This window comes from Rhizoctonia solani, chromosome 11, assembly GCF_016906535.1.
Source record: "Rhizoctonia solani chromosome 11, complete sequence".
NCBI lineage: Eukaryota > Fungi > Basidiomycota > Agaricomycetes > Cantharellales > Ceratobasidiaceae > Rhizoctonia > Rhizoctonia solani.
The window spans coordinates 1,763,024-1,789,329 of record NC_057380.1 but is presented as its reverse complement, the minus strand read 5'-3'; the positions used below and the strand labels follow the sequence as shown (position 1 = coordinate 1,789,329).

The window sequence follows — 26,306 nt, the reverse complement described above, 5'->3', positions numbered from 1 at the left end:
GCAGCGACGTGGGGCTCCTCAAGGTTGAGTGGGCCCCGTGCTTCGACACACTCCTCCCCCACCGTTCCCCACGCTTACCATGCTCTCCCTCTTTTTCGCCGCTTTGGGCGCTACGAGCGCTGTTGCGCTAGTGGATTCGGTAGAACGATATACCAACCCTCAGACATGCATTGTGCCTTCTTATGGCAACCTGAACAAGTCTGATACGCCCGCTATTCATGCTGCGTTCAAAAAGTGCGGAAAGGGCGGTCGTATTATCTTCAAGGAGAATACTACTTATGCTTTGAACGAACTCACGGTACGTGAGTCTAATGCTATTTGGAGTTCTATATTACTTACATGCCATCATAGATTCTCACCCCATGCAAGAGTTGTACGGTTGAGCTCGAAGGTACCCTTCGTCTCTCGGACAATATCACATACTGGTTAAAGAATGCGACGAATCCTGCAAACCTTACCTCTGCATACCCTAATCTTGTCTACTAGTGAGCATAATTTAGCTTTGAGTTCGTAAGTATACTTATTCTTGTCCAAGTCCCTTCCAGGATACATTTTCGTACCTTATTCTTAAGGACTGGAAGAAGTCCTCGCTGGTTTCAAAGACTGGGAAGGGTCTCATCGACGGTGCGGGCCAGCTCTGGTGGAATGCATTCGCCGGCCAAGAAGCTCTCGACCCCGGTTCGCTTCGCCGCCCTGTCCTCTTTACCGTCGATGGTGCCGACAAGGTCTCGATTGATAATGTCAATGAAGAACCCTGCCAATTGGTTCAACTGGGTTATTGACAGCAAATACCTCAACTACACCAATATTCGTCTTTCCGCGTTGTCTACCAACAAGAATCCACCTAAGAATGCAGATGGATGGGAGTAAGTTGGATCAATTCTACGATCTATACAGCATTCTAATCACATAACGCCTAGCACTTATCGCACCTCCCACTTTGTCCTTCGTGGCGCGCACGTGGTTTCTGGTGATGACTGTTTCTCGTTCAAGGGAAATTCGACCTATGTTACCGTTGAAGATGTCTACTGCCAGAACTCTCATGGTGTCAGTGTTGGCAGTCTCGCGCAGTACCCAGGCGTCTTGGATCGGGTAGAACATGTCAAAGTTGTACGTGAACCTGTTTCTTCACCCCGGTAATTGCTGTATTGACTAATGTATTACTGGTATAGAAAATATTACTTTTGTCGGAAATGGGGACAGCTCCTCAAACGGTGCCCGTATCAAGATCTGGGCCGGACCAGTTGGCTCGGCCATCGTCAACGATATTCACTACGAGGATCTCACGGTACGTGTGCTGTCTGCAACTAGAACTCGCACTGACTGTCCGAATATAGGTTGACAATGTAACGAATCCTCTGGTTGTTGATTCGTGCTACTTCAGCCAGGCGTATTGTGCTACCGTAAGAGGGCTCAATTTATTTTTGAAACTTAGATTGACTTACCGAATACATTAGGGCAAGCCTGTCGCAAGCATCACCGATGTTACTGTGACTAACATTCGCGGCAATTCGACTGGGGCTGTCGTTTCGTCTATTATCTGTCCCGAGGGTTCGACATGTGACATCAAGTTCAAGAATGTGGATATCAAACCGAAGAATGGTGCTTCTCCAGTATACAGGTGTTTTAGCGTTACCAGTGAGGATCTGGGTGTAAACTGCACCTACCCCACGATCGTGAATGGAACTTTCAAGTGGCCGGCTTGAAGCTAAATGTGTCGTCGGGTGCCGATTATATCTATGTATTTATTATCATCCTCACCACCAAAAACAATAAAGATCCAAGTTCATTATTTGCAATCAATTTGTCTATCTGAATCAGCTGACCGTCGTGAGTATGGCAGGCTGGAATCAAAACTAATCTAGTCAATCTAGTGCTCGACGACGACAACCCGTTTGGTTTGGGCTTTTGTGGGATGTTTTAGAAACACCCCTTAATACCGCTTGATTGGTCAACGGATTTGAAAGCACTCTCTTGGCACAGGATCGAGCAGTGACCTTCCTCAGACTCCCTGCACACCTAGTTCCGGATTATTTCTCCATCGTTCCCTGTGGGAACACGATAGGTACCGGAGACTTCCTATCTGAGCTATGTTTACCATTCGAAGAGCCTTACATTCACTACCAATTCCAAAGTTCAATCCGCGACCACTCAGGGATGGGTACAGGAGAAGGCCCAAGTCGCTTGGCAGCTATTTACCGGACTGGTGAGGGGGATATTGTTTTAGGAGTAAACAATTTTTATAATCGTTTGTTTACCATTCGAAAGGATATTGACAGCTGCATTAGGGTGGGTTGTTTTTTCGAGGATTCAGTGAATACAAACTTGGACACGTTCTCTATAGACTATTGATAGCTCTTCTAAACCAAGTAGACGGATTCCGTCGTGAGTTTGACCTGAACGACCCAAGGTATGTAGTATCCACATATTCTGTATGTGGAACATATGGGAGAAAGCTATCATTCTGAGGACGATTCATTAGCATATCACACACGTAAGCGCATTTACCTTGGGCATATGAAATTTCTCACGGCTTTTGTTAGATATAAATCGAGGGAGCTAGTTCCTGGATATGCTCTACACATCATATCTTTCGTTGTACCGCTTTTCGTAATGTGGTCAATCAACCTCGCCGTGGTACGGAGCTGGTGGGACGCTCATAGTGCGGCCTTAGGAAGTTGAGTGGGTCTAGCTATAGCTGAACGTGGTTATAACAATATAGTGCCACCAAAAGTATCGCTTGGACTCGCAATGACAAGCGTGGTGACACATCTGGTAAAGGTCACTGTCGGGAGGCCGCGTCCGGGTACACTCCACCCATTCTATTGGATCTGATATATCGATTCTAACTTTGATGTATACAAATAGATCTTCTTCATCGTTGCCAGCCCATATCTGGCGCCACGAATCACGCCCCAAGTCAGTTTTCTGGGCTCGCAACTTGGACCATATGCACTCAGGCCAATAAACTGATTATGCGGGATGGTTGGAGAAGCTTTTGGAGCGGCCATTCCAGTGGTATGTAATAACTATCTATGTAACTCTGAACAAGCTTCATGGATTCGATAGGCTCTTTTGCTGGATTGAGTTTCTTGTCGTATTACATGGCGGGGAAGTTACATATGTTCGACGAACAAGGATATACGGTATGAACCTAGTCTCGTTTACTGCTATTCTCTCATGAGCATCGCAGGCCAAGGTATGGGTAGCTTTGGCACCACTACTTATCGCATTGCTCGTTGCAATTTCTCGCACAGTAGACAACCGTCGTATGTCATCCATACTAAACCGTGAACAGCTTGATGATAACTCTTCTAGACCACTGGCAGGATGTAACAGTTGGAGCAGTAGTAGGTTAGTTGCTATCGTTTGTCCATATCAGTATTCTCACTGTCGCACAGGGATGAATCTCGCCTACTTCGCATATAGGCAGTATTATCCTTCGTTGGCTGATAAGCTATGTCATGAAGCATATCAGGCCCGGTTATCTCCCTTTCAATGTGATCTTCCACGAGATGAACTGGATAGAGAGGGACCTGATGATGAGGAGAGCCGTCCGTTGATTAGGAGTTATTCTAATCAAGACATAAATAGCCCTCGCTCCGATAGGTCGTAGACATTGGTTCGCCAAGTGGAATAGCCGAAGCTATACTCGATGGTTGTCTCAAAGCTCCGATTTATATTTATATCTAGAGTTAAGCTCTAATGAGGCGGCTTTAATATCTTGGATACACAAAGTTCCACATCGTGGGTCTCGTGCCGATTGTCTATAATACAGGAACTCCTTCATGATTAACCTATTTGAGAATGAAAGAAAGAATATACGGGTCTATTACTAATCTATGAGCGCACGAATGAGAACAAGGAGACCAAATTGCAAAGCGCTGAGACATCGGTGTGCTCTTAGATCCTAAGCAGTAGATTTGGGCTTGAGGGTAAATTCATCTACTGAAAGCCTGATGTGCTGCATGTAGGATTTGGGAGACTCACGAGTCATTTTCCGGAGCATACTGCCTTGCTGAGATAGATTTTTCCCTCGCTGCGCGCAGGGACTTCCTTCACCCCGCGAGTGATTTGTGATAATAATGATAGAATTAAATATTCAAAGTGCACATATTCAAGCGTTCATACATGTAAGTAGAGAAAGTTGCTCGCATACGTGAGGAACCATACACATAGTGAAAGAGCGCAAATGACAAAGGTTCATAGTGGATTAATAAGTAAGCTTCATAGCAGTTAAAGGAATGTGAAATAATGATAGGTAGAAAATAAGTCACCTAACTTATCAATAATTACGAAGGCTCTAAATAAAAGGCGATACAGAAGAACTAAGTTAAGAGATTTGGGAGGCTACAGTTCATAGTTACGATATAAGTTAAGGTGCTATAGACGAGAATTAGAGTACTGCATGTGACCAGAAGTTTATCAATGCTGTTCAAGTGATGATTATGCGCTCAGTAAGCATCGTGGTAAACTTCTGGCCCTTTCTCAGCAAGAGACCTGAACAAGCGTGCGGACTCTTGGCTGGCAGCAAGCGCATCAGCAGTACAACCTGATTTGACCAGCAGCTCGGAGTAGTGGCTTAGAGCGATGGCGAGGTCCATAGCAAGGAGTGGCCTTCGGCTACGCTGGAACAAGTGAAGTAGACGGTTTACCTCCGCGCCTGCGGCCAACAATTCGCGCTTTCCGTTTCGGATGCGACAAAGTCGCTTCGGCGCCTGGCTGGCCTATTTCCCGGCGAGTAATCGCACTGAGGAACGTGGGGGTCAAGTTGCTTGATATTCGAATCACCAGCCAGCGTTGGCTTAACGGTGCTTGGAGCTGACTTCTCTCCACAGTCCATTGAATGCGAAACTAGAGTTCAGATGGCCGTGATGCGGGTTTCTCAGACGGTCTGCACGTATCGCCTGCTCGAGAGAATACAGATGATAGTCAATAACTAAGTTTCAGGTCACATTGCCCTGTACGCACCCACTGGGTTTGGAAAAGGCGGAACTCTAGCAAGCAGCTCACAGTTGGCAGCGAGCTATAAAATTTTAGCTTTATACGGTATGTGATCAATGAGGCGAGTATCGCAATCTCACATTGAATAGTGCTAGAGCATCGTCAAGTTGTTGTCTCATGTGTGCAACCTGTGTATAATCCTCTTCGGGGAATAGCGCACGCCGAAGTCGAAACATTGCTCCATGAGAGCTATTGAGCCTGAACATTCTATGCAAGATGTCCGAGAGTTCTGGATGAGAGGAGTAAATATCGGAGTGCCCCTTTAAAGTAATAGGAATGATACGGAGAGGGAGCAAGCTTACTTTCGAAGTTCTTCTAAGCTCTTCCTCGTATTGGTATCTTGCGAAAGTTGCTTATTCTTCAAGGCAGAAGCCAACTGATTTACTATTCTTTCGGTGTGCTCTCCGAAGACGATAAGATCCTGCCGCATTGATATCTGCAAAGGGTAGGAAGGTAAATACATCAGAGCTCTGTTTGTGAATTTTCTATACATACGCGAGAGAGATAGACGATATCTTTCACTATCTCGATCAACGTATCCAGCGTTGAGCTGAGTGGAATGACGGGTAGTGCTACAAAGCAGAGGAGAGACGTAACGGCTGAGCGCATGGTCGAGGCAACTCTTGGGCTGTATGTGGGTGTGTTTCGTCTGCCCATATTAAAGAAACGCTCTGTAATTTAGGAGATTAAGGTAATGTGGTGTGGGGCCTCCAGGGCACTCGCGTCGATTTGATTCACTCTGGGTGAATTCGGCTCGATATATATGTTGGATACTAGCCTATCAAACCAACATTTATGAGAGCCCTTCATTTTGGTAGTACCATGGGCTGCCCATGATCTCATTGGCAGCAAAGCTCATTTTTTGCAGATGAATGCGTAGCGCTCAGCCCCGGCACCGCCTCAAGCATCGGCGCTTAACTCCACCTCGTGCTGCGCGTCAAACCGCGTCTTCAATATGACAATGGTGGCGCACCACACCATCTTATAATCCCGGATAGGCTTTCATGGATCAACAAATACGTATCGCCTAGAGTCTGAAAAGTTGCAATCAAGCCAATCATACCGGTACATGGAATTGTTCCTGACTTCAAAACACTAAGAGATGAGCGCCAAACCACCAGGCTGTGCAATCATACCTATCATGAGGGTATCCGCTCAAGCAGTTTCGAATTGATTGGGGCATACTTAAAGTGCGTGCCAGGGAGCATAACGATAGGTACATCTCATCTATTAGCTGTTGGTGAGATTTTCATTCACAATATGGATACCACCGGCCAAACCTACCTGAAGAACTCATTCCAGCTGAATAACACAATCCTACCAAACACCAAGCACGTATCAATGAGCACATCCTATGAAGTGACTTCGCTTTTATATCTTATGCTCTTACGTATAATTGACTATGTTACTTCTGTGCAGCTGCCAACTACTGGAGTAGGATGTCCATTGTCCACTCACAAGCAGGCGATCACACAGCTACACTCGATGCCCGACAAAAATGTCGAAACATACCGCTACTCTTTACAGAACAACCTAAGCTATTTGAAGGTAACCTCGCTCGAGAACTACTCGAGTTGTCAGTGGACCTAGCCCGTCGGGGCGAACGAAAGAAGCATATAACGCTAGCGAGGAGTCAAGAATGTTATACATGTATATTGTTGGAAACACGATCGATTACAATTATTCTCAGGAGTCTATAGAACCTATAGAACCACGCACGAATATTTGCAATAATTCAAAGCTTAAGAGTAAGCAGCAAAATGTATCTGTTGTACTGAGGTCGGAGCTAACGATATCGGGCTCTAGTCAAATGCCATATATACATACAGAACCTTACTTGGCATCTTATCGAATTACCGAGGTAAGTTTTAATCCATCCGCCACTCAAACAAGTATCATGGTAAAGAACAATAACAACTAGATTACTCATCAAGAGGACAATTGCAAGCCGATCAACGCTTTGCTAAACACTTAAAAAAGCTGGCCCATGGACTGCCACTTTATTGGATGAGCTCTTATTATACATACGAAATGCTTATCCTTAGTATACTCTATGCCCTGCTTTCCGATTTCTACTATACCATCACACATGTATGTATATGCTCACTTCTTCGCCTAACGCATTTTAAGAAATTCCTTCCTTTGTTAAATTCCTATGTGCACGCCTTCGTACAGGCTTGTTGGTTTCTATGATTGTTATGTATCCGTACCGTTTATGTTGACATCTCACTCTTCATGCTATATTAACTTCTTAGGTATGGAGGAAATACCAACACCGTGAAACCAGAAGGTTCGGATTATCCGGACCCTTTTGGCAGAATCCGGACCCAGGGGTCGGATTTTGCCAAAAATCCGAACCCTGACTTTGAGCTTTGCCTTCAAATCTCAGGCGTGAGCGCTGAGAATCCGAACCCGGGGGTCGGATTTTGCCAAAGATCCGAACCCTAGGGTTCGGATTTGGGGTTCGGATAATCCGGACCTTGGGGGTTCACCGTGCAAGTAATATATCATACGGTATAACCTCTATTTTTGTTTGACGCGGTTTCGTTAAAATGATACTCCAGCTGGATGTAGATATCTATAAGTGCTCTTGTTGTGAATGGGCACGATTATGAGCCATTTAGTACAAGGCCAAGCTATAATTATTTTGCAAAGATTATGGGCTACTCTAGATCGAAGACACTTGATGCTTGACTCCAGCACGACTTAAAGTACTAAAACAAGCAATACATAGTCGATGAAACACCTCCAAGAGACAGCATACAAGTTGCAGGGTCAATAAATAAAAGCGTTAGTAAAAAAAAAAGACAGGCTTAAACGGTTTCTCCCCCTGTAGGTGGGCTTTTTTGCAGCCGCTTGGCCTCCTCCTCAGCTTTCTTTAGTCTCTCGTCCCGCTCACGCTCCGCAAGTTTCATAGTCGCCCACCTGCCTGTTTCAAACCTTGCACGAACGTTGGTGCCGAGCAAGATACTAACACAAATCCATTCAGGTGCGAGGTGGAAGATGTAGAAAAGTGCACGATCGTAGCTCGGAATTGGGGTAAAAACGTCGATCGTGCGGATGCCAAGGACACAGAGACGATACATAGGTACAGACATCTTAGGATAGACATATGAGCTCTGGAGAAAAAAATGTAGAAGCACAAAACACATACGATGAGGAGTGTAAGGGATGCGAGCTCGAAGCAGCGCATACGGTTGATCTCTTTAACTTTGAACGCTGCCAGAAGCGAAATGAGGACTGTACTTGCCTGTAGGGCAAGTGCAACACCTGAACTAGCTTTTCTGTACCGAATTCAGTTAGAATATAAACATATCGCTTTCAAAATTCAACTGACAATAGCTTTATGTTTTTATTGGCTCTTGTTTGATCGAAGCGCGCAGAGCTATATTTCCACCCGCGATTATGCCAGGAATAGTTGCTCCCAGGAAAGCAAGCTCGAAAAAGACACAAAAGTATCGATAGAACTGTCTTGCAGCTCTCCGGTCTTTGGATGCACCGTTTTCGGGGAGAGTGGTATGCACAAGTGTACAGCGAAGGAGTTTGACGGCCTCGCTTGATATCTGTGCAATTCGATCTTAGGCCAGGTGGCTATTCAAAGATAGAGTATAAAACTCACCCCGACGAATCCGAGTGCAACAGTGACTTGCACATAATTCATCAATCCTCCGGAAGAACGTCTTTCGGGATGTGCAGCTTGAACGGCACGTATAATGCACCATGCTATACGTTCAACCGCAAAAATGACCGTTGAAATCTGGATGATGTTCCATGCGCGTGGTTTGCGAATGAAAAAGTTGTAGATTATATTGGGCAGCAAGAGCGTGTAGAGCACTGCGAATACAATGGATGGGCCCAAGTCGTCTGAAATTGGAATACCACCAACTGGACGAGAAACCCACGCTTTTTGCACGTTCTCCGACATTGTTATGCAAGAAAGATTCAGGGGAGTAAAGCAGGTTATTATCTGTCAGCCAAACTGAAGTCCCTTTAATACGTGGATCCCCCTGATGTTATCGGCGTGCTGCCCGAGCTGTGCTCGGGATCTGCATCCCAATGAGGAAGCCCTATCACCGATGGCTGCGTTGCACAGTTTTCCATCACGACTCGTGAACTCTTCCATTCATCCAGCGGCGAATCTAGTCCAGCCTGCTCACACAGCTAGATTAGAACCAACCATCCTGGATATCCGCAGTAGGTAAAATTGATGCAGTGTCTCTCCCCAATTTTCGATAACTGAACCGTAAATCTATAGCGAAAGTACCAAGCCGAATAGAAGTAATGACTCTGTTAGACCTTGACCAGACGAGATCTCTCCGACATCTAGCACTGGCTCAACGCCTCCATAGCCTTCGATTTCAAATTCCAAATAGCCAAGGTTTACCCAAGTACAGTAGCAACACACGAAAGTAAAATAACATCGCAACCTATCCCATGTCTAACAAACAACTAAATTGGATCGACCCACCTCTTGACTCTGAAGCCGAAAGGGAAACCGTGATTTGGGCACGTTCCTCCAGAGCTAACGATTAAAGAATTCCAAAGTATCCGTGATAACACGGTTGGATTTACCACGATATAAATCTATCGTAGAATTGCTGCTATCGAACAAGGGTCTGTGTGACCCGTAGTGTCACCGGGCTGTGATAATCGACGCTGCGGTTTCCTGGTACCATAGGAAATTACACAACCCCACCTAGTCACCTCCATAGCTTCTCGAGCTTCGACGTTTATTCCAGCGCTTATAATGACCGGACATCTGTTACTAAGCGATTCCTGCGCCCCCCCCCCCCCTCAGTTAGTTGGTTAGTTGATTAATAACGTGCCATATATGCGTAACCAACGCCACTTAATAGAGAGTTTGCGAAATGGTTTTTGTAATATCCCACTCTAATCAAGTCTAGTGTGGAGTATTACATGAATAGAGCCAGAACTTCATGTACCCATCGAAGAGGTATTGGAATAGAAATAATATAGATATATATATACGTGTGTGCATACCTGACCGTCGTCAGATATCAGCAGGGGCGAGAGATCCGGTACGGAATGCACGGATGAGAGCTGGAGCACCGAGACGCTAGCAGAACTCATGGGTGGGTGGCCAAGCCTGACGACAGTCGAGCAAGGCTAGGGGGCGGGAGCAATAAAAAACTCCCAGCAGGAATGGTGATTCACGAGACAGGGAGTAGAGGAGAGTGAATTGGACGGTATGTGGGAAAAACAGGAAAGTAAAAAGTGCGACGAGGGACCAAATATGCTGTGGAAGTATGGATGGTTGATTGGGCATAATCGACAATCACGTGACTGTCTACCTGGGAGGCCCCTACGCCTAACTCTGGGCTCGTTACCATTGCCCTATGAAGGGCCTTGCCTCGAAACGGGCTCTTTCGAATAATTTGACAAGTAATTCTTAAACCCCTATCACGTAGCTCGCTTACAGACAACTGTGGAACTAATGTCCAAACTAAAACAGACGTAATGATTATTACTATCCTTCTTCCACAGAGAGTCAACTAACCATAATTGCAGGTGTGTATCATGTACCACAAATAGGATGACTCCGGTCACGGTGAGTCTCCCTCCCAAATATCGGCTAATCTATATGTATTGAATTGATTTATTATAGATCGGATAACTGCGGACCAGGACCTACCGAAAGAACTCTCAGCCTCTTATCACCATCTTCCGCAGTTATAATCAGCGGAGCGCAACAATCAGAAGAGCCGGATCCCAGATAACGTCAATTAATCATATAGACACCAAAATATCGCAACCCCAAAGTCCCCAATAGCGTAACAGCTTCAAATAGGTCCGAGCATCATGAGTTTAACAGGGCTGAAATCTGGGCTGTAGAGATATTCAGTCGGTAGTCAATTTCTAGCTATCGGTTCTTGATCAATATGGCATACCACAAGCTCGTTGTGAATCAATGAAATAACATAATGCTCGCTGTTCGCGTACGTGTAAGCCCTCGAGCAATCTTGTAGAATCAAGGGTCGTCTTCCTGGTCGGGTATTGTAACCACACTAACAGAGGAGCTCAGAATCAGAGCTAGACTCATCAAATTCGCCAGTAAGGTTGAAAATGTTCGGGATGATTCAATTAGAGTTACGGTCATAAGGATCGTATAAGCGCGTACAAGAACGAGGCGCGAATAATTAAATTCGCAAAACTGTGTACCTGTTCATAGTATTAGATTAGAATTCGAATGATAACCGTAACTCATTGCTCGGGTACTATCTAGATATCCCGTTTGCATTGAAACCTACAAACACCTTTACTCGAACCGAAGCTGATCGAAGTGACGCTATTGCCAAACCGCTATCGGATATGCAGGAAACTTCACGATCCGGTTAAATTTCACTACGGCCAGTACACAATTTCATTACACGACTCCGATTCTTTCCTCGGGTCCCTATCAGCGTGAAATCTCGGTCGGGCAGTTGGGTGGAGTTCTTTCACCTCGCTGACCTATAACACAGGATATTGTAGTGCTCTCAGCATTATGAGGAGTTTCAGACAAAGAGAACGGGTGGCAATCAAACAGCGTTAAGCCATCAGCCCGTGTACTTTATTTTTAGATTATCGTCTCTTCTAAACCCTACTTTGAATTGCAGGGGTGACCAAAATAGCTCAGGGCCGTAATCATGAATCATAGCCGTTGCACTCTAGGTATACTATCTTATGAGATCCTTATTCATTACCGTTTGATAATACTTCGATCTCCCTCCATTTTTGAACACCGTACATTGACACGGCGCCGAAGCTCACCGGCGAAACTGTTTGAAGCGCCATGTATATCCAATAAACGAGTAAGATGTAGTACTTATCAAAAATATGGCCGTATGTGTTTGCGGATTTCATACTTGGAAAGTTATGGCATGGGCTGGCGCGAGCCGGATCGAATTGTAAAATGACGCGAAACAGAGTAACGGCCGAGCCAACCCACCGACGATATAAACCGTCATCGGGCCGACAGTTCACCCCAGGGAATTTCTCTAGCTAAATCGCTTATTTCTCATACTATCGATATATTCAAGATGCACTTCTCGCTCACTTTGGCTCTTGCGTTATCTGCGAGCGTCCTCGGCGCTCCGGCTCCAGCTGTCGACTCGAGCTCTTCAGTCGTAGCGGATCCGTCTACTACTATCTCGTCGTCTAAAACAAACATTCCTTCATCAACGACTGACTCGTCCCACCCGAGCCCTACAGTGCCCTACGCATCGGGCGACCTGAACGAGTCGTACCTGGACAAGTTCCAGAACGAACTCCCTCAGCCTGTCCGCGGATCGAAGGGCGCCAAGATCCTTGGACCTCAGAACATTCCTCTTGACCGCCAAAATCCTGACTTTCTGGCGAGCCCCAGTACCGACAATGGTGCAGTGTAAGCTGATGTTTGGCTGATTATTTACCCGAACTCACCCGATTGTGGGAAGGTCCAACGTAAAGTGGCCGTTCAGTTTGTCCCACAATCGTGTTCAGGATGGTGGGTGGGCACGTCAGCAAAATGGTGCGTCTTAGATAGCTGCGGTCGTACCAAATGTACCTCATCAATATTCTCCCGCTCAGTTCATTCGATGCCTATTGCGACGACGATGGCCGGTGTAAACATGCGCTTGAAAGCAGGAGCGCTTCGGTGAGTATCAGACATGATGGCTCACGGCAGCTGTTCTGACGGTTCATGTAGTGAGCTGCACTGGCATATCACTGCAGAGGTATGTATACTGCACAACCATAGTAACTAAAAGTCAATAATCCTGATTTTCTCTTTGCTAAGTGGGCCTATGTTCTGGAGGTGAGTAGAGACCTTGCAATTTCCTTGAGTTTTATGCCTAATTTGTGTCTCGTAGGGGAGCTGTCGTGTTGTTGTTGTGAATTCCGAGGGTCAGAACTATATCGCTGATGTCGTACGTCATCTGAGCTTAGTATTTTTTCGCACTGAGAATGCGAACAATAAAGTACAAACTAACCCAATCCACTTTTCAGTATCCAGGAGATCTTTGGTACTTCCCTCCTGGTATTCCGCATGTGATTCAGGGCTTGAACGATACCGCTGATGGCTGCGAGTTCCTCCTTGTATGTACACACCGCCTACCATACTCTGTACTCTAATATGTTTCACAGGTCTTCGACGACGGAGAGTTCAGCGAAGACTCTACTTTCTCAGCTACGGAGTGGATGGCCCATGTTCCTAAGGAAGTCTTGAGCAAGAACTTCCAGGTCAACGCCTCTGCCTTTGATCACATTCCAAACCGTCAGCTGTGGATGCTACCGAGTGCCGTTCCAACAGGCAGCGCTAAGGAGCAAGGAGTAAAGAGCCCGCAAGGAGTATCTACATTGCCTTATACATTTGCCGCAAGCAAGGCCAACTCTACCAAGGTACATGAAGATAAAATTGATTAAAAAAGATCGAGACTTATTGTATCAATTAGCTTCCCGGCGGGACGGTCAAAGTTGTCGACTCACGTACATTCGAAGTCAGCAAGACTATCGCACTCGCGGAGGTAACTATCACTATTACTGCATCTGTGCTCTGGCAATTGCTTAATTCTTTGTCATAATGTAGGTTACTGTTGAGGTCGGCGGGATGCGCGAGCTTCACGTGAGTTTTATAGGTGGCTCCTGAGGGTCCGATTTGACACAGTCCATTATTAGTGGCATCCAACTCAGCCTGAATGGTCTTACTTCATGTAAGTGGTCGAAGCTGAATTTCTGTGCAATTGCAATTGTGCTGAAAATCGCACATAGCGAGGGCGAAGCACGCATAACAGTCTTTGCCGCACAGGGCAACGCACGAACCTTTAATTATCAAGCAGGAGATATTGGTATTTAGTCCCCATCCATTCATGTACTCGGGATCTAAGCAGTTTTTTAGGCTATGTTCCTCCATCTTTCGGGCACTATGTCGAGAACATAGGGAACACGACGCTCAAGTTCCTTGAGATCTTCAACTCTGACAAGTATGAGGATATCTCGCTCAACCAGTGGCTGGCCCTCACACCTCCAGATATGGTCAAGGTATGTTTGCATGGCTGACTATGAATTAGTTTGATGCTCATCGCAGCGCACCTTAGGCCCACTTACAGTTGAGCGACGACACGATCAGCAAGCTACAGAAAGTGAAGCCAATCGTAGTATGAGCCGGCCTACTGTCATTCAGTAACTAGACCAGGGGACTGCACACCTCAGATTTCATAATGTTATTTAATACAGTAATCTATGGACAAGAACACGATTTTTTATAGCCCAAAATACAATATTTAAATTGGTGCCCAACAACTCGTGGATGAATGGAGTTCTTCGTAAAACCGCTACCTCAAGGGACGCGATGCCTACCATTATTAACTCTTCTGACATAAAATATGCTCAGCAAATTGGCAAAATATTCACATGTTAGTTTAACTTGGGAAATTTGCAGCAGACATTGGAGTACGTAAACGACTATGAGCTGGGCGCATTCATCAATACACGAGAAGATATTTCGGTCGCTTAATACCTTTTGTACGCTCGGTGCTAGATAACTTATGGTTGTCAGTTGGATGTACTTATATTTCAGCTCGAACATTAACCACTGATACGACCTACAGGTCTTATTCGGTGTGAGAGGCTCGACAAATATGATGAACTCTCTACGATGCAACCCCAACCATGTGCCTACTCAATGTCCTCATAGCCCTCTCCTATGCCAAGGTACTCCCTTAGTTCGCCCGCCTCACACCCAAGCGTTCTAGTAATATGCGAGAATAATACGCTATAGTTATCTAATCAATTCTATTTATTAATGATTTCTTCCTGTCAGCCGATAAAACTTACCGGTCCACCTACACGCCGCCTCGCGCGCCAAGACTACTGCCCGTCGTTTACGTTCTAAAACTGCGGGATCAGCCAATCCATACTGTGCCATTTCGAATTCAAGCTCAGATAATGCGGTGCAGTTTTGTGCAAGTCGGGCGAGAGATATGCAGCGCTCTTCCTGTATCAGTGTAATGTAAACGGTGGTGCATCTACGATCAGCCGCCAAAGAGGAGCGTACCGTATCTTCTCTTTGTCGAATCTCGTTGTCTATTTCATTGGTAAGCAAGGTCACCTTGGATTCCAAAGCCGCGAGTTCTTCTCTTGCAGATGTAAGACTATGTGTTAACTATTTACGTATCATCATCCTGAAGATCTATGGAACGCTCCGCCCATACCATTCTAAAAAGCAATCAGTGCCTTCCGGAGGACATAAAAGGTAAAACAGTATACGCACGCTCCTCTTGCACTGGGAAAACTCCAAAAGACTATTTTCTTCAACATAATAGACACTTTGCGTGTATGAATCATGAGGACTCACAATTCGAGCTACCTATCTTGTCCATTGAAACGAGATTATCATCTACAAGCCCCTGAAGAACCTCTTTGACGCTTTGGGAGACTAAATTAGATCATGCGTTAGTGAAGGGGAAGGATAAATACAGGGATCGAAATATATGCGCTTGTTATTAGTCCAGTAAGGCGTTAGGATAACAGAAAGCGCCTACCAATTCCTTTCATTTTCGGAGCGAGCTTTTCAAGTTCTTTGAGCTAACGTTTGGGTTGAGTGTAGCCGTTGCAGTTCAGATACGTATTGGGTCAAGCATAATGAAGTCAGAACACCATCAAAGAAGTGAAAGGTGGATAAAGAGCACAAGTAGCTCAAAGTTATAGAAAATCGATAGTGAGATACCTACTTGATAGAAGTCCCTAGTCTCGTGAAAAAGTTCAACTAGCTTGACGCGCTTTTCTTCGACAGAGAGACCACGAGGCGCCTATGGATGAGGTTTTAACTATATCAAGAGCTTGCAATGACAACTGAGAATAACTTGCCATTTTGACAAATTATTATGAATGCCACCGAACCCGGCGATGAAACAAAGAACAGAGGATGTAAGGATCAGTGGATTGATCACGTGGGTCTACAAAGCTTACCTTATCTACAATTTGCAATGCTACGAAAGGCAATCCTCCTGCCTAATCCGTTTGTCTTGTATAAGCTTCATCACAATGACTCGCAACTAGCTACTGTGGAGCAGCCACTGTGTTTAAGGCACATAGAAGAGGGCACAGTTAATTTAATAATTTACCATCCAGTGTTATTAAGTAATTTAATGAATATAGTCAAGATAAAGACATCATGGTATTAGTAGCTTTAAATCATTCTTTCAAGAGATGTAAGCTAATGGGCCTATTTTTGGCTAGCGGTTGACATCTAGGCGGTATAAATCTGCTTGGTTTGAAAGTATGCTGACTGGAGCCGTTCGTAGGAGGTTGGAAGATCATGTTGAAATCTGTGCATCGCCTCAAACCATTGAGCACAGAACAGTGCCTATTGTGGTGAAGATGGTATTAAATTTCGGGTTTCGAACAAAGTTTAAGCGTACCCAAACCTTACCTGGCACCCAATCGAGTTACCTGGGTGGGCCGTACATACAGCCCGTTTGTTACCCTAAAATGCATGGCCAGATCCTGATCAAGCAAATGATCATGAGCCGGCTAAATTTGATCCGGTGTGCAAAGTTAGCCTAAGGAGGATCACCATAGTCGTTCAGGCCTCCATCGCTGACACACAAAAAAGTTTAATGAAGAATGCCTCAACGTCATCAAATTATGACTAAACAAAATTGTAATATATTGAATGTGTCAGGTTAAATACATCATCTTAGAGGGGTCGTAAAGGTGTAAAATTGTGTCTGAGGAGAGTCACTAATTCTCGCACTGACATTACCATGGACAAGCCACTGTCTTGTCCTATCCATGTCCAATAGCGTCTGCTCAGAAAATCTCTGAGCATATAAGCTGGCTCCAACTATCCCAATATCTCTCATCGACGGAATAGAAAGTAGCGTTCGAAAGCCGGGCTCAATATCTTCTATTTGAGCGACACATTCGAAAATATCAATAGCATGCAAGTGAGGGAATAAATCAGCTGCTTCTTCCATTCCTACGAAAGCGTAGTTCCCGAGATAATGACCGTATATTCTAAGCATCTTTAACTTTGAAAGGTTCCTTGCCACAAAGGGAAGCGGTAGCCAATCTCCCGAAAGACACAATGAAGTTATGGAATGTCGTTCAAAGAAAGAGTTGAGGGCAATTCTGACCGGACTTATGTATGCATCTACTAAGTACGACGCTAACCACAGATTAAGATCCGATGCAGTCTTAATCGGTAAACCGAAAAACCAGGCGATGAACCTCGGGTGCATGTATATTTGAACATAGCTAAGCTCGGGAAGTTCTATGGTTGCTTGGCCAGGATAGACAGTATAATCGCGGAGCTCGAATCGCGAGAATTTAATGGATCGTAGACCCTTGTTGCCTTCTAATAGCTGAGCAAGTCGTAGAGAGGTAGGGTAGCCGTTCATGGGAATCTCTATCAACTGCAATTCTACAAGGTTCCGGCACGATAAATACGCCATATTCCAATCAAGGGAAACGCTATCCAAGTAAAGATACCTCAATGATGAAAGTATACGATCAAGAGATTCTCGCGGGAGGAAATCAGAGTCTGCATAAAGTAGCTTGTCACCCGACGTTGCGTAGAGGGCTAGCTCGTGTAGTGTGTTAGAGGCACCTAAAGCATCCAAAGTCCCAAGTATTTCTTTGGCTAACCCAAAACGCCAAAATGCGATGGCAAGAGACCTTAGCCGGGGCGCGCTAGAGTGAATTAGAGTAGAAAGTTCTACGTTCATGGCGGGAAGTGGGCACTCAAAGTCCATCCTCCCGATGCGCAAATGGAGTGGTGCATTACGGGAACGTTCAAGGCAAAGGTGTATATGCCGTAGTTCGCTCAGGGATTGTCCTTGCCGCATAAAGTCAACTGAAGTCCAGAGTGTTGGCGTAGAGTTGACCGCCTGTCTCCAAGCAGTGCACACGCTCGAAAGTTTTATCGCATAGTGAGCAAAGCTTTGAAATGGATAGTTGTGCGCAGTGAGTGAAGTGGCAAATGTGATGAAGATTTTTGATAATAGCTCTGGTGGCAATTTGTTGATGGGTGAAGAGAATTTTTCGTCGGGCATCGATGCGACAATAAGAGCTGCGTTGTAACCTCAATTTTTGGATGAAATTAAGTGATTGCGATTGGTAAGTGTGGGAAAGGGCTTACTGAAAGGTGGCTGTACGAATCCTATATAGGACCGTTACCGGCTGATCGTGTCGACGTGGAACGCATCGGGCGTATTTTTCGGTCTTCACGCTCGTGATTTACGTATCATTTGTGCATAGTTTTGTCTCACAACCAAGCACCTGCACCAGTGGCGATGTTGAGCCTGTGCAGGCATTGATTTAATATGCTCCGAAGAGTCACGTTCGCCTACACGGCATGCGAGTTGAGGTCATGGACGAATCCAAGGAGCAGCACATGATAAAATGTCAACCTAGAAGTTGATCGAGCAATACCTGCGGGTATTTTCACAATAACCGTCCGGCGACTTTGTTCCGGACCCCACAAAAACTCTTACGCGCGTGTGCAAACTATCCTACTTGTATGCGCCAGAGAAATAACGGTGTGTAAGATGGGATGTTTCTGAGGCCATCAGGTAGTGTCGTGGACACCCCCGGAATTATCCAACCCGCGAAGATCGAGACTCTTGCATATCACGTGATCGTAATCGGATCGAGACGCGTCATATCAGACCGTGAGAATCTGGATTTGGGCGATCCTGAATCACGCTTGGCCGGGGTTCATTAGCAGCTCGCTCCTAGGGCAAGTTTTTTTCTCTCCTACGACCAGCAACAAGACTTGATCTCGGGTGTATTCAAACTTTTAGTTGCCACTACTCCAATCGTTGCCGCTATTTAGTTTCGCGCGGTCTCACGATGTCGACGGCCAAGGAGATTCGCAACAAGATATTCAGCCAGGCCGCTGGGGGAGCAGAGGGCGCCGCTGCTCCTACTACTGATCAAGGGCTAACTATTGATATTCCCAAACCTATCTCTGCACCCGCTGCACCAGTTCCCTTGCCCAAGACCAATAAGCCCAAGGTCGAAGAGGAGGTCGAGAGTGAGCCCCAAGGAGATACGCGCTCTTACCGCCAGAAGGTTCTCGATGCTCTCGGAACTTCCTATACCAGTGTTGAGAACTATCGTCTGGAGCAAGATGGGCGCAAGGAGCGTCATTGGAAACGTTGGGGACCGTATCTTGCCGAAAGGCAGTGGGTTCGTAAATTCCATCAATTCAAGAATGCTTAGACTAATTAATTTTAATCCAGGCCACTGTTCGTGAGGATTATTCTGGGAATGGAGATGCTTGGGCCAACTTTCCTCACTCTGCCGCTCGTTCTCGCGCCTACCGTTGGGGCGAAGATGGAATAGGCGGTGTCTCTGACAACCACCAGCGCTTGTGCTTTGCCCTTGCCCTCTGGAATGGTGAAGACCCCTTCCTCAAAGAACGCTTGTTTGGTGTGACCGGTCCTGAGGGAAACCATGGTGAAGACTGCAAGGAGCTTTACTACTATTTGGATTCTACGCCAACGCATTCTTACATGAAGTTCCTGTACAAATATCCTCAACGCCGATTCCCATACGAAGAGCTCGTCCGCGAGAGCGTCAGCCGCGGTCGCGATGTCCCCGAGTTCGAGATTCATCATACTGAGGCGTTCGAGGATGATCGATACTGGGACGTATTCATCGAGTACGCTAAAGATGCAGACGACCCTGAAGCTATGTCTATCCGTATCACGGCTTACAATCGCGGGCCAGAGCCGGCTGACCTGCATATCATTCCTCAACTTTGGTTCCCTAATACCTGGTCCTGGACTCATAATCCTCCTCCACGCCCACAACTGAAGCTCATCGCTCCAGGTACTGTTCAAGTAACCAACGAGAAACTTTCAACCCCCCCGTACATGTATTGCATCCCTTCTCCTCCCCCAGTTGGTCCTATTGCAGAGGGCGAAGATGTTGTCGAGGTCGAAGGTGATGGAGTTACTCCAAACATGCTTTTTACCGAGAACGATACAAACTACGAGCGTCTGTATGGAGGCAAGAACTCCAGCCCATATGTTAAGGATGCATTCCACGACCATATCGTCCCCGAGCATCGCCCCCTTATCGACGACGACACTGGCACTGAGAAGAGAGAAACCGAGATCCTTGCGGAAAAGGGCAAGACAGAGGAAGCGATCAGAAAGTCACCGGTCACGCCCACTGTACGAGCACCTCCTCGCCCCTGGGATGAGCAAAGGGGTGATCGGCCATTTGTTAACCCGAAAAATGAGGGTACTAAATGCGGGGCGCAATACGTTTTCAAGGCGGTCCCTCCCCGTGGAGGTTGTGCCGTAGTTCGTCTCAAACTTACCCCTCACACCCCAAACAAGGATCCGTCGATATGGGATGAAGAGTTATTTGACGACACTATAGACGAGCGTCGCCAGGATGCAGATGAATTCTACGCCCGGCTTTCCACTGGGTCCGGAGGTGTCACAGATGATTTGAGGGCGATTATGCGTCAAGCTTTGGCAGGAATGATGTGGAGCAAGCAGTTCTACCAGTTTATTCACAAGGAATGGATGGAAGGTGACCCCGCTCAGCCTCCTCCACCTCCGGAACGCAAGTGGGTCAGGAATAGGGAGTGGAGACACTTGCATATTGCCGATGTTCTTTCGTGAGTCGAATAATTTGTGCGTCATTATTCCGTACTAAACTGTGACCCCAGAATGCCTGATAAGTGGGAATACCCCTTCTTTGCCGCGTGGGACACTGCTTTCCATTGTATCCCATTGGCGATGGTAGACCCAGCATTCGCGAAGAAGCAGCTTGATTTGCTTACTCGAGAGTGGTATATGAAACCTGATGGTGCATTACCTGCCTACGAATGGAACTTTTCCGATGTAAACCCTCCGGTACACGCTTGGTAAGTACCAAATATGGTTCTAAAAATCATTATATGCGATCCAGTCATATTATTACGCTCCCCTATACCCATCCCCTTGACCTCTGGCCTGTGATATCCGGGGAACCCTCCACTTTCGCCTAACTTTATCTCCGCTTTTGAACTCAATTACCCCACAGGGCAACTTTCCGTGTCTTCAAGATCGAGCGAAAACTGACAGGAAACGAGGACGTCCCGTTCCTCGAACGAGTCTTCCAGAAGCTCTTACTCAATTTCACGTGGTGGGTAAATCGCAAAGATGCGGGGGGACACAACGTGTTTGAAGGAGGATTTTTGGGGCTCGATAACATTGGTGCTTTCAACCGGAGTGAACCCCTGCCGACCGGAGGTGTACTCCGTCAAGCAGACGGAACAGCCTGGATGGCTTTCTATTGTTTGAACATGTCAGTCTTCACATCATCTTCATATTTACATGACTAACATACACCGCATTAGGCTGAATATGGCACTTGAGCTTGCCAAGCATAATAGCGTGTACGAGGATATTGCAAGCAAGTTCTTCGAGGTAATCCCCCAATCCAGGGTATATGTGCGTCATAGCTGACATAACCTGATTAGCATTTCATCTTTATCGCCGATGCCATGACTTACCGCCAAGGTGATAACGAATTATCCCTTTGGAACGAGGAGGAGGGCTTCTACTTTGATGCCATTCAATGGGGCGAATCTCACTCTCAACAAATGCCCATCCGTTCACTTGTCGGATTGATTCCGTTGTACGCAACGCTCGTCTTGGAACCAAGTGTGATCAATAGGTTCCCTGGGTTCAAGAAACGTATGGAATGGTTTATTGACAATCGACCGGAGATTTCAGCACGTAACATGGCAAACATGAAAGGTAATTAGCTAACGGACTTTGAAGATAACTGGTTACTGAATTACGAATAGCTCGCGGAAGGGGTGAGCGTAGGCTCTTGGCGCTCACGAACAAGGACCGTCTGGTGAGAATTCTAGAGAAGATGCTTGATGAGTCCGAGTTCTTCAGCGACTACGGAATTCGATCGTGCGTAGCTCTCTATGCTTCTTGTCCTTATTGATATTGATCGGACGGCAGGATGTCGCTTTACCACAAGGACCACCCATGGTCGATCAACGTGAAGGGCCAAGATTTCGGTGTTGAATACTGGCCTGGTGATTCCAGATCTGGTATGTTCGGTGGTAACTCCAACTGGCGTGGCCCTATTTGGGTAAGTCCAATGATCTATCTCTGATGCTTTGTTGACATCTATGTCAGCTTGCTGTAAACTTCCTGCTGGTCGAGTCCCTTCAACGATTCCACCAATACTACGGGAACGATCTCCAGGTTGAATGCCCTACCGGAAGTGGCGATTATATGGATCTGGCCAAGGTCGCCGACGAAATTCAGCATCGGCTCATTCATATCTTTGGAAGAGATATGGAGGGTCGTCGCGCGACCAACGGCGGAGACGAGAAACTCGATCGCGACCCTCACTTCCGCGATTATGTTCTCTTCCACGAGTTCTTCCATGGTGATGATGGTCGTGGGTTAGGAGCGTCTCATCAGACAGGATGGTATGTTATCCAGGCTCACCTAGTTTCCAAGATTAATAACGTGTTCTCAGGACCGGACTGGTCGCGTTTTCTATTATGCAAAGTGGTTTGTCCTGCAGATTACCTCGCACTCCAAAGAGTGAGCCTGAGCAATTTTTGCTTAAACTTGAGGTGTACTAATCTTGATTTATCACAGCACCTCGCAGCGTGGCACGCCACTACTTCGATGTTCGTCGATTACATTACTTACTTATTACACCCGCTTAACTTTGATATTTATTTCAGGAACATATCGATACCGTCTCTGAAGCAGGTGATGCCCCCTTCTCCGCTTACAGCGCTATCGACCGCAACACGTTTGGCGACGTTTCTCCCGATGCGCTCTAGTTGTAACTTCCCTTGGGTTCAAAGTCGATGAAATTATGAATGGATTGAAGTACAAATGTTGGGTCGGTTAGATTGTCATTGATAGATGTTATCCTTTTGTGATCCTATTAGTTTGTACGCAATGTGTGTTTGTGTGTGCCTGTAGCCATTGTATTTGAAAATAGCCAACCTTTCGGCCCAACCAATGTGAGTAATAGGCATCGATGAGAGTGCAAGTGCTTATGATACACGCATATGGCCATCTATCGTCAAAGGATAATCTGAGTTAGTTCGGCCAGCATTGTGTGTTTACTTGCAGCGGTTTGCAAAAGTTCTTGTCCAAGTTGGTTTTAAGTGCTGACGAACGGAGTTTGGATGGGTTGGTCTAACAGAAAAACTTGCATTCCCCATTGTTTGCCATAATAATGTATGTTTCAGAAAGCTGGAACTTTTGCGAACCTAATGGTATCTATAAAGTAATGAAATTCGAGGGTTTGAGCTTGGCCGCTTTCAAGTCCCCATTCCTCCCTCCTCCCGATACCTGCCAGTATGGAAACATTTATGAATGATCTCCGATTCCACTCGCTTACTTTACATAGTTTCGGGTATTCTTCTACTCATGTTTTAATAATAAAAAACGTTATAGCTTTGATTAGCGAGGGGACATGATCGACTCTACGAGGCCCCGAAAATCTCGGGAGCGCTCCGGGAGTCGCTATTATCGGTGAGCACTCGGGAGCATTGGGTATGAGGCTCTGAAGTGCTCGTGTAAGGTTCCCAAGTGCTCGCCAAGCAATCTGGGTCCGTCGGATGCTAACGAGGAGGTTGCCAAAACCTGGGCACTTCAGAGTGCTCCAGGGTTTTTGGGGCCCCTGTAAATGACATTTAACATATTATGAACGGGCCGGAGGGCAGCGGTATGCTTACCTCAGTAGACAAAGTGACTTCTGAGTGGCAAAGGACTTTCGCAAACTGCTGTAGTGTTGACAGCGGTCCCAGCCACCCATTCTAACCGAGTACTACGACCTAGTCCGATTGGACTACAAAGTCCTTTTGCCACCGACTTTATTGAGGTCGGCCCTACATGCACATGGGTTATTGTGCTCTATGTTGTTACGGGGCTTTGATGTTTACCTTGATTTCAAGTCCTCGAGTCTACAAATAAGCAGTTTTCAATCTAATACTTCGCTACAACCACCCCATGATGCCTGCCTCGCACACCAACCACTCCAAAAATTCCGACAACAAGCCTCCTTTCACTGTCGATACAATCAAGCAGTATGGGCCATTCATGGCACTGGATCCCGCATTACAGGCTAAAATCTGCGAGTTACTTGCCAATAAAGAAGTCAACAAAAAGGGAAAAATCAAACGACCTCTGAGCGGTTATCTGCTCTATATACAGGAAAAGTCTCTCACAATAGCAAACCAGTGCAGCGGCAACGAAACTGGGCATTCTGTCCAAACAAAAGCAGCGCTAGCAAGAGGTTGGCACGACCTCAAAGAGGAGAAGATAAAATACAAGCTACTGGCTCGTCAAGCTCGTCGGGCGCGCCAGGAGGAATTTCCTGGATATAAACACTCACCTATGGATGATCGCAAGTGGAAAGGTATCAACGAAGAGGGGCGGAAGAAGTGGTTCTTAGAGTCTCTCGTGTCAGCCATCACAAAAGCGCTAAATCCTGGTGCCGGTTCTCCCTATCTAGACATCAATCAATGGATTTGTGATCCTTCAAATCACAAGTATGTCAGCCCCCAGATGTAAGTACCAGCTATCCACTGGGTACATTACGAACTGATGGAGATTTGCTGTTAGCTTGAGTGAGGCCCTGGGTGGCCCCCAGACCATGCACGAATATGGATTTAGGATTCGCTCGGAGACAACAGTCTGCCCTCAACAACTTGTTCTCACACCAAATTCTCGGCCTCTTTCAGCTATGGCAACACCAGCTCCTAGTCCTAACCTAATTTTTCTCTCTTCTTCTGAACGATTTCCCGACTTTGTCGATGAGATCAATGAAATTTGGCGGGACAACAACGATACGAAAGGGGATCGCTTGTACCTGATCCGGCTCGAGTATATGAGGATACATGACCTCGGGATATGAAGCTATGATGGATTACGTTACCTCGTTTCGACCATCGACACAGGACGAGTCAGAGCCTTCTTACGACTACACGGAGCTGATACACGAATACATGAATCCCATTGCGTACGAGGATGACAATGAGTTTGGGGATAAAGATGACACTATACCCCTCAATTCATTCTAAGTTGGCAACTTATGAACTTAGCTTTCCTTGTCTTAATTATCCCTCATGAATGCCTCTTGAGTCTCGTATTCAATATCCGTCGCGTACTCATAGCACTAATCACAAGTATTTTTGAATAATTGGTTGATGTACTTCAGTGCGAACTTACTGGACGGCTGGTCCAATTGAATAAAGTGAGACTACCACATACAAATACTGTAGTGTATGTAGAACCAGCTCGTGCATCTACGTAAGCTCTGAGTCACAGCATTACTCTCATCATATACTTAACCTATGCTTCAGTCGCTATATGTATGCTATGTGAGTTTTGTACGTGGTGCAGGAGGGGGAGCCCGTGGCCACCCGCAGATGGCCCAGGGGTGTTGGCCAGGCCACCCAAGACTACGACCGTCCGAATCGGAGGCTTGGGGTGGCAGAGAACCGTACATAGATGGATGTGTAAGGAACGGAAATATAATAAGATGGGTAATAAGTAATAATAATGATAAACTTTAAAAATGCGGTAAAAATTAAGGGATGGCGGGTGGGTGCTAAAAAAGGCGAGGATAGTCTAAATCCTCAGGCTCAGTACACCACTCCAAGATCACAGTATGGAATGGTGTCTGGTCGACTCGCGTGACCACGACCTCCTCCCTCGTCCGCGCGCTGCGGCTCACATGCCCACGATTATAGAATGTGCACCTTGGGTATTTATCCCGATGTGATCTAGTTGCAACTTCCCTTGGGTTTGAAATTGTTGAAGTTATGATTAGACTGAAGTATAAATGCCAGGTGGGTTAGATGGTCGTTGGTAGGGGGTTTTCTTTTTGTGGACCTATTATTTGTTATAAAGACTGTATCTCCACACGACTGCAGCCATTTTATTTGAGGTTGGTCGGTGGACACTGAGATGTAGGATCGTAAAGCTGGTGGCTGACGGAAGCCGGAGGATGGAACGATGCTCCGGGTACCCCCCAATTCTTCACCACTCCGACTAGCATAACCAGCATTGAACATTGCATCGCCAGATTCTCTGTAGCTCTCCGGTAGTGAGTGATGCTCCCATGGCTCCCATGGCTCTCTGGGCCTTTCGAGGCCTCAGATACTTTCCTGGTGTTGTCGAGTAGATGTGTTTAAGATATTTGGACACACTCCCTAGTTGTGGGATGTTGTCCTGCGGCCTGCCTGGGACACAGTGCATAACCCACTAAGATTATCGATCATTATATGTTACAACTACACCTATTGTTCGTGGCAAGTAAAC

The 26,306-nt window shown here is 46.2% G+C and overlaps 9 protein-coding genes across 9 annotated transcripts; 5 read left to right on the top strand and 4 right to left on the bottom strand.

Annotated features, from left to right (window-relative positions):
• Positions 1–79: 79 nt before the first annotated feature.
• On the top strand, positions 80–1,706 carry RhiXN_10581 (polygalacturonase; the record flags this gene model as incomplete). Its single annotated transcript, XM_043330397.1, has 8 exons — positions 80–298; positions 352–485; positions 536–695; positions 751–866; positions 921–1,114; positions 1,173–1,288; positions 1,338–1,403; positions 1,458–1,706. 8 exons carry the CDS (start codon positions 80–82, stop codon positions 1,704–1,706), a joined length of 1,254 nt encoding a protein of 417 aa, XP_043184494.1.
• Positions 1,707–2,975: 1,269 nt separating this feature from the next.
• Positions 2,976–3,616, top strand: RhiXN_10580 (phosphatidate phosphatase PPAPDC1A; the record flags this gene model as incomplete). The annotated part of the gene is made up of 5 exons (XM_043330396.1): positions 2,976–3,018; positions 3,070–3,146; positions 3,194–3,269; positions 3,319–3,354; positions 3,402–3,616. The coding sequence occupies 5 exons, from the start codon at positions 2,976–2,978 to the stop codon at positions 3,614–3,616; spliced, it is 447 nt and encodes a 148-aa protein (XP_043184493.1).
• Positions 3,617–4,454: 838 nt separating this feature from the next.
• On the bottom strand, positions 4,455–5,613 carry RhiXN_10579 (uncharacterized protein; the record flags this gene model as incomplete). Its single annotated transcript, XM_043330395.1, has 6 exons — positions 4,455–4,727; positions 4,827–4,894; positions 4,972–5,026; positions 5,085–5,211; positions 5,307–5,425; positions 5,500–5,613. The coding sequence occupies 6 exons, from the start codon at positions 5,611–5,613 to the stop codon at positions 4,455–4,457; spliced, it is 756 nt and encodes a 251-aa protein (XP_043184492.1).
• A 2,204-nt stretch (positions 5,614–7,817) lies between these two features.
• Positions 7,818–8,929, bottom strand: RhiXN_10578 (uncharacterized protein; the record flags this gene model as incomplete). The annotated part of the gene is made up of 4 exons (XM_043330394.1): positions 7,818–8,102; positions 8,159–8,274; positions 8,402–8,567; positions 8,624–8,929. 4 exons carry the CDS (start codon positions 8,927–8,929, stop codon positions 7,818–7,820), a joined length of 873 nt encoding a protein of 290 aa, XP_043184491.1.
• A 3,115-nt stretch (positions 8,930–12,044) lies between these two features.
• On the top strand, positions 12,045–14,144 carry RhiXN_10577 (oxalate decarboxylase; the record flags this gene model as incomplete). Its single annotated transcript, XM_043330393.1, has 14 exons — positions 12,045–12,388; positions 12,441–12,514; positions 12,574–12,640; positions 12,692–12,719; positions 12,782–12,799; positions 12,855–12,911; positions 12,991–13,080; positions 13,129–13,383; positions 13,437–13,508; positions 13,571–13,606; positions 13,660–13,694; positions 13,753–13,829; positions 13,880–14,022; positions 14,079–14,144. The coding sequence occupies 14 exons, from the start codon at positions 12,045–12,047 to the stop codon at positions 14,142–14,144; spliced, it is 1,362 nt and encodes a 453-aa protein (XP_043184490.1).
• A 514-nt stretch (positions 14,145–14,658) lies between these two features.
• On the bottom strand, positions 14,659–15,197 carry RhiXN_10576 (meiotic nuclear division-like protein; the record flags this gene model as incomplete). The annotated part of the gene is made up of 4 exons (XM_043330392.1): positions 14,659–14,765; positions 14,818–14,977; positions 15,038–15,119; positions 15,154–15,197. 4 exons carry the CDS (start codon positions 15,195–15,197, stop codon positions 14,659–14,661), a joined length of 393 nt encoding a protein of 130 aa, XP_043184489.1.
• Positions 15,198–16,676: 1,479 nt separating this feature from the next.
• Positions 16,677–18,038, bottom strand: RhiXN_10575 (F-box-like protein; the record flags this gene model as incomplete). The annotated part of the gene is made up of 1 exon (XM_043330391.1): positions 16,677–18,038. One exon carries the CDS (start codon positions 18,036–18,038, stop codon positions 16,677–16,679), a length of 1,362 nt encoding a protein of 453 aa, XP_043184488.1.
• A 799-nt stretch (positions 18,039–18,837) lies between these two features.
• On the top strand, positions 18,838–22,810 carry RhiXN_10574 (glycoside hydrolase family 63 protein; the record flags this gene model as incomplete). The annotated part of the gene is made up of 12 exons (XM_043330390.1): positions 18,838–19,176; positions 19,230–20,623; positions 20,675–20,872; positions 21,031–21,294; positions 21,347–21,416; positions 21,470–21,749; positions 21,800–21,914; positions 21,966–22,098; positions 22,146–22,444; positions 22,495–22,562; positions 22,620–22,651; positions 22,709–22,810. 12 exons carry the CDS (start codon positions 18,838–18,840, stop codon positions 22,808–22,810), a joined length of 3,294 nt encoding a protein of 1,097 aa, XP_043184487.1.
• Positions 22,811–23,990: 1,180 nt separating this feature from the next.
• Positions 23,991–24,897, top strand: RhiXN_10573 (HMG (high mobility group) box protein; the record flags this gene model as incomplete). The annotated part of the gene is made up of 2 exons (XM_043330389.1): positions 23,991–24,550; positions 24,606–24,897. 2 exons carry the CDS (start codon positions 23,991–23,993, stop codon positions 24,895–24,897), a joined length of 852 nt encoding a protein of 283 aa, XP_043184486.1.
• Between the last annotated feature and the right edge of the window lie 1,409 nt (positions 24,898–26,306).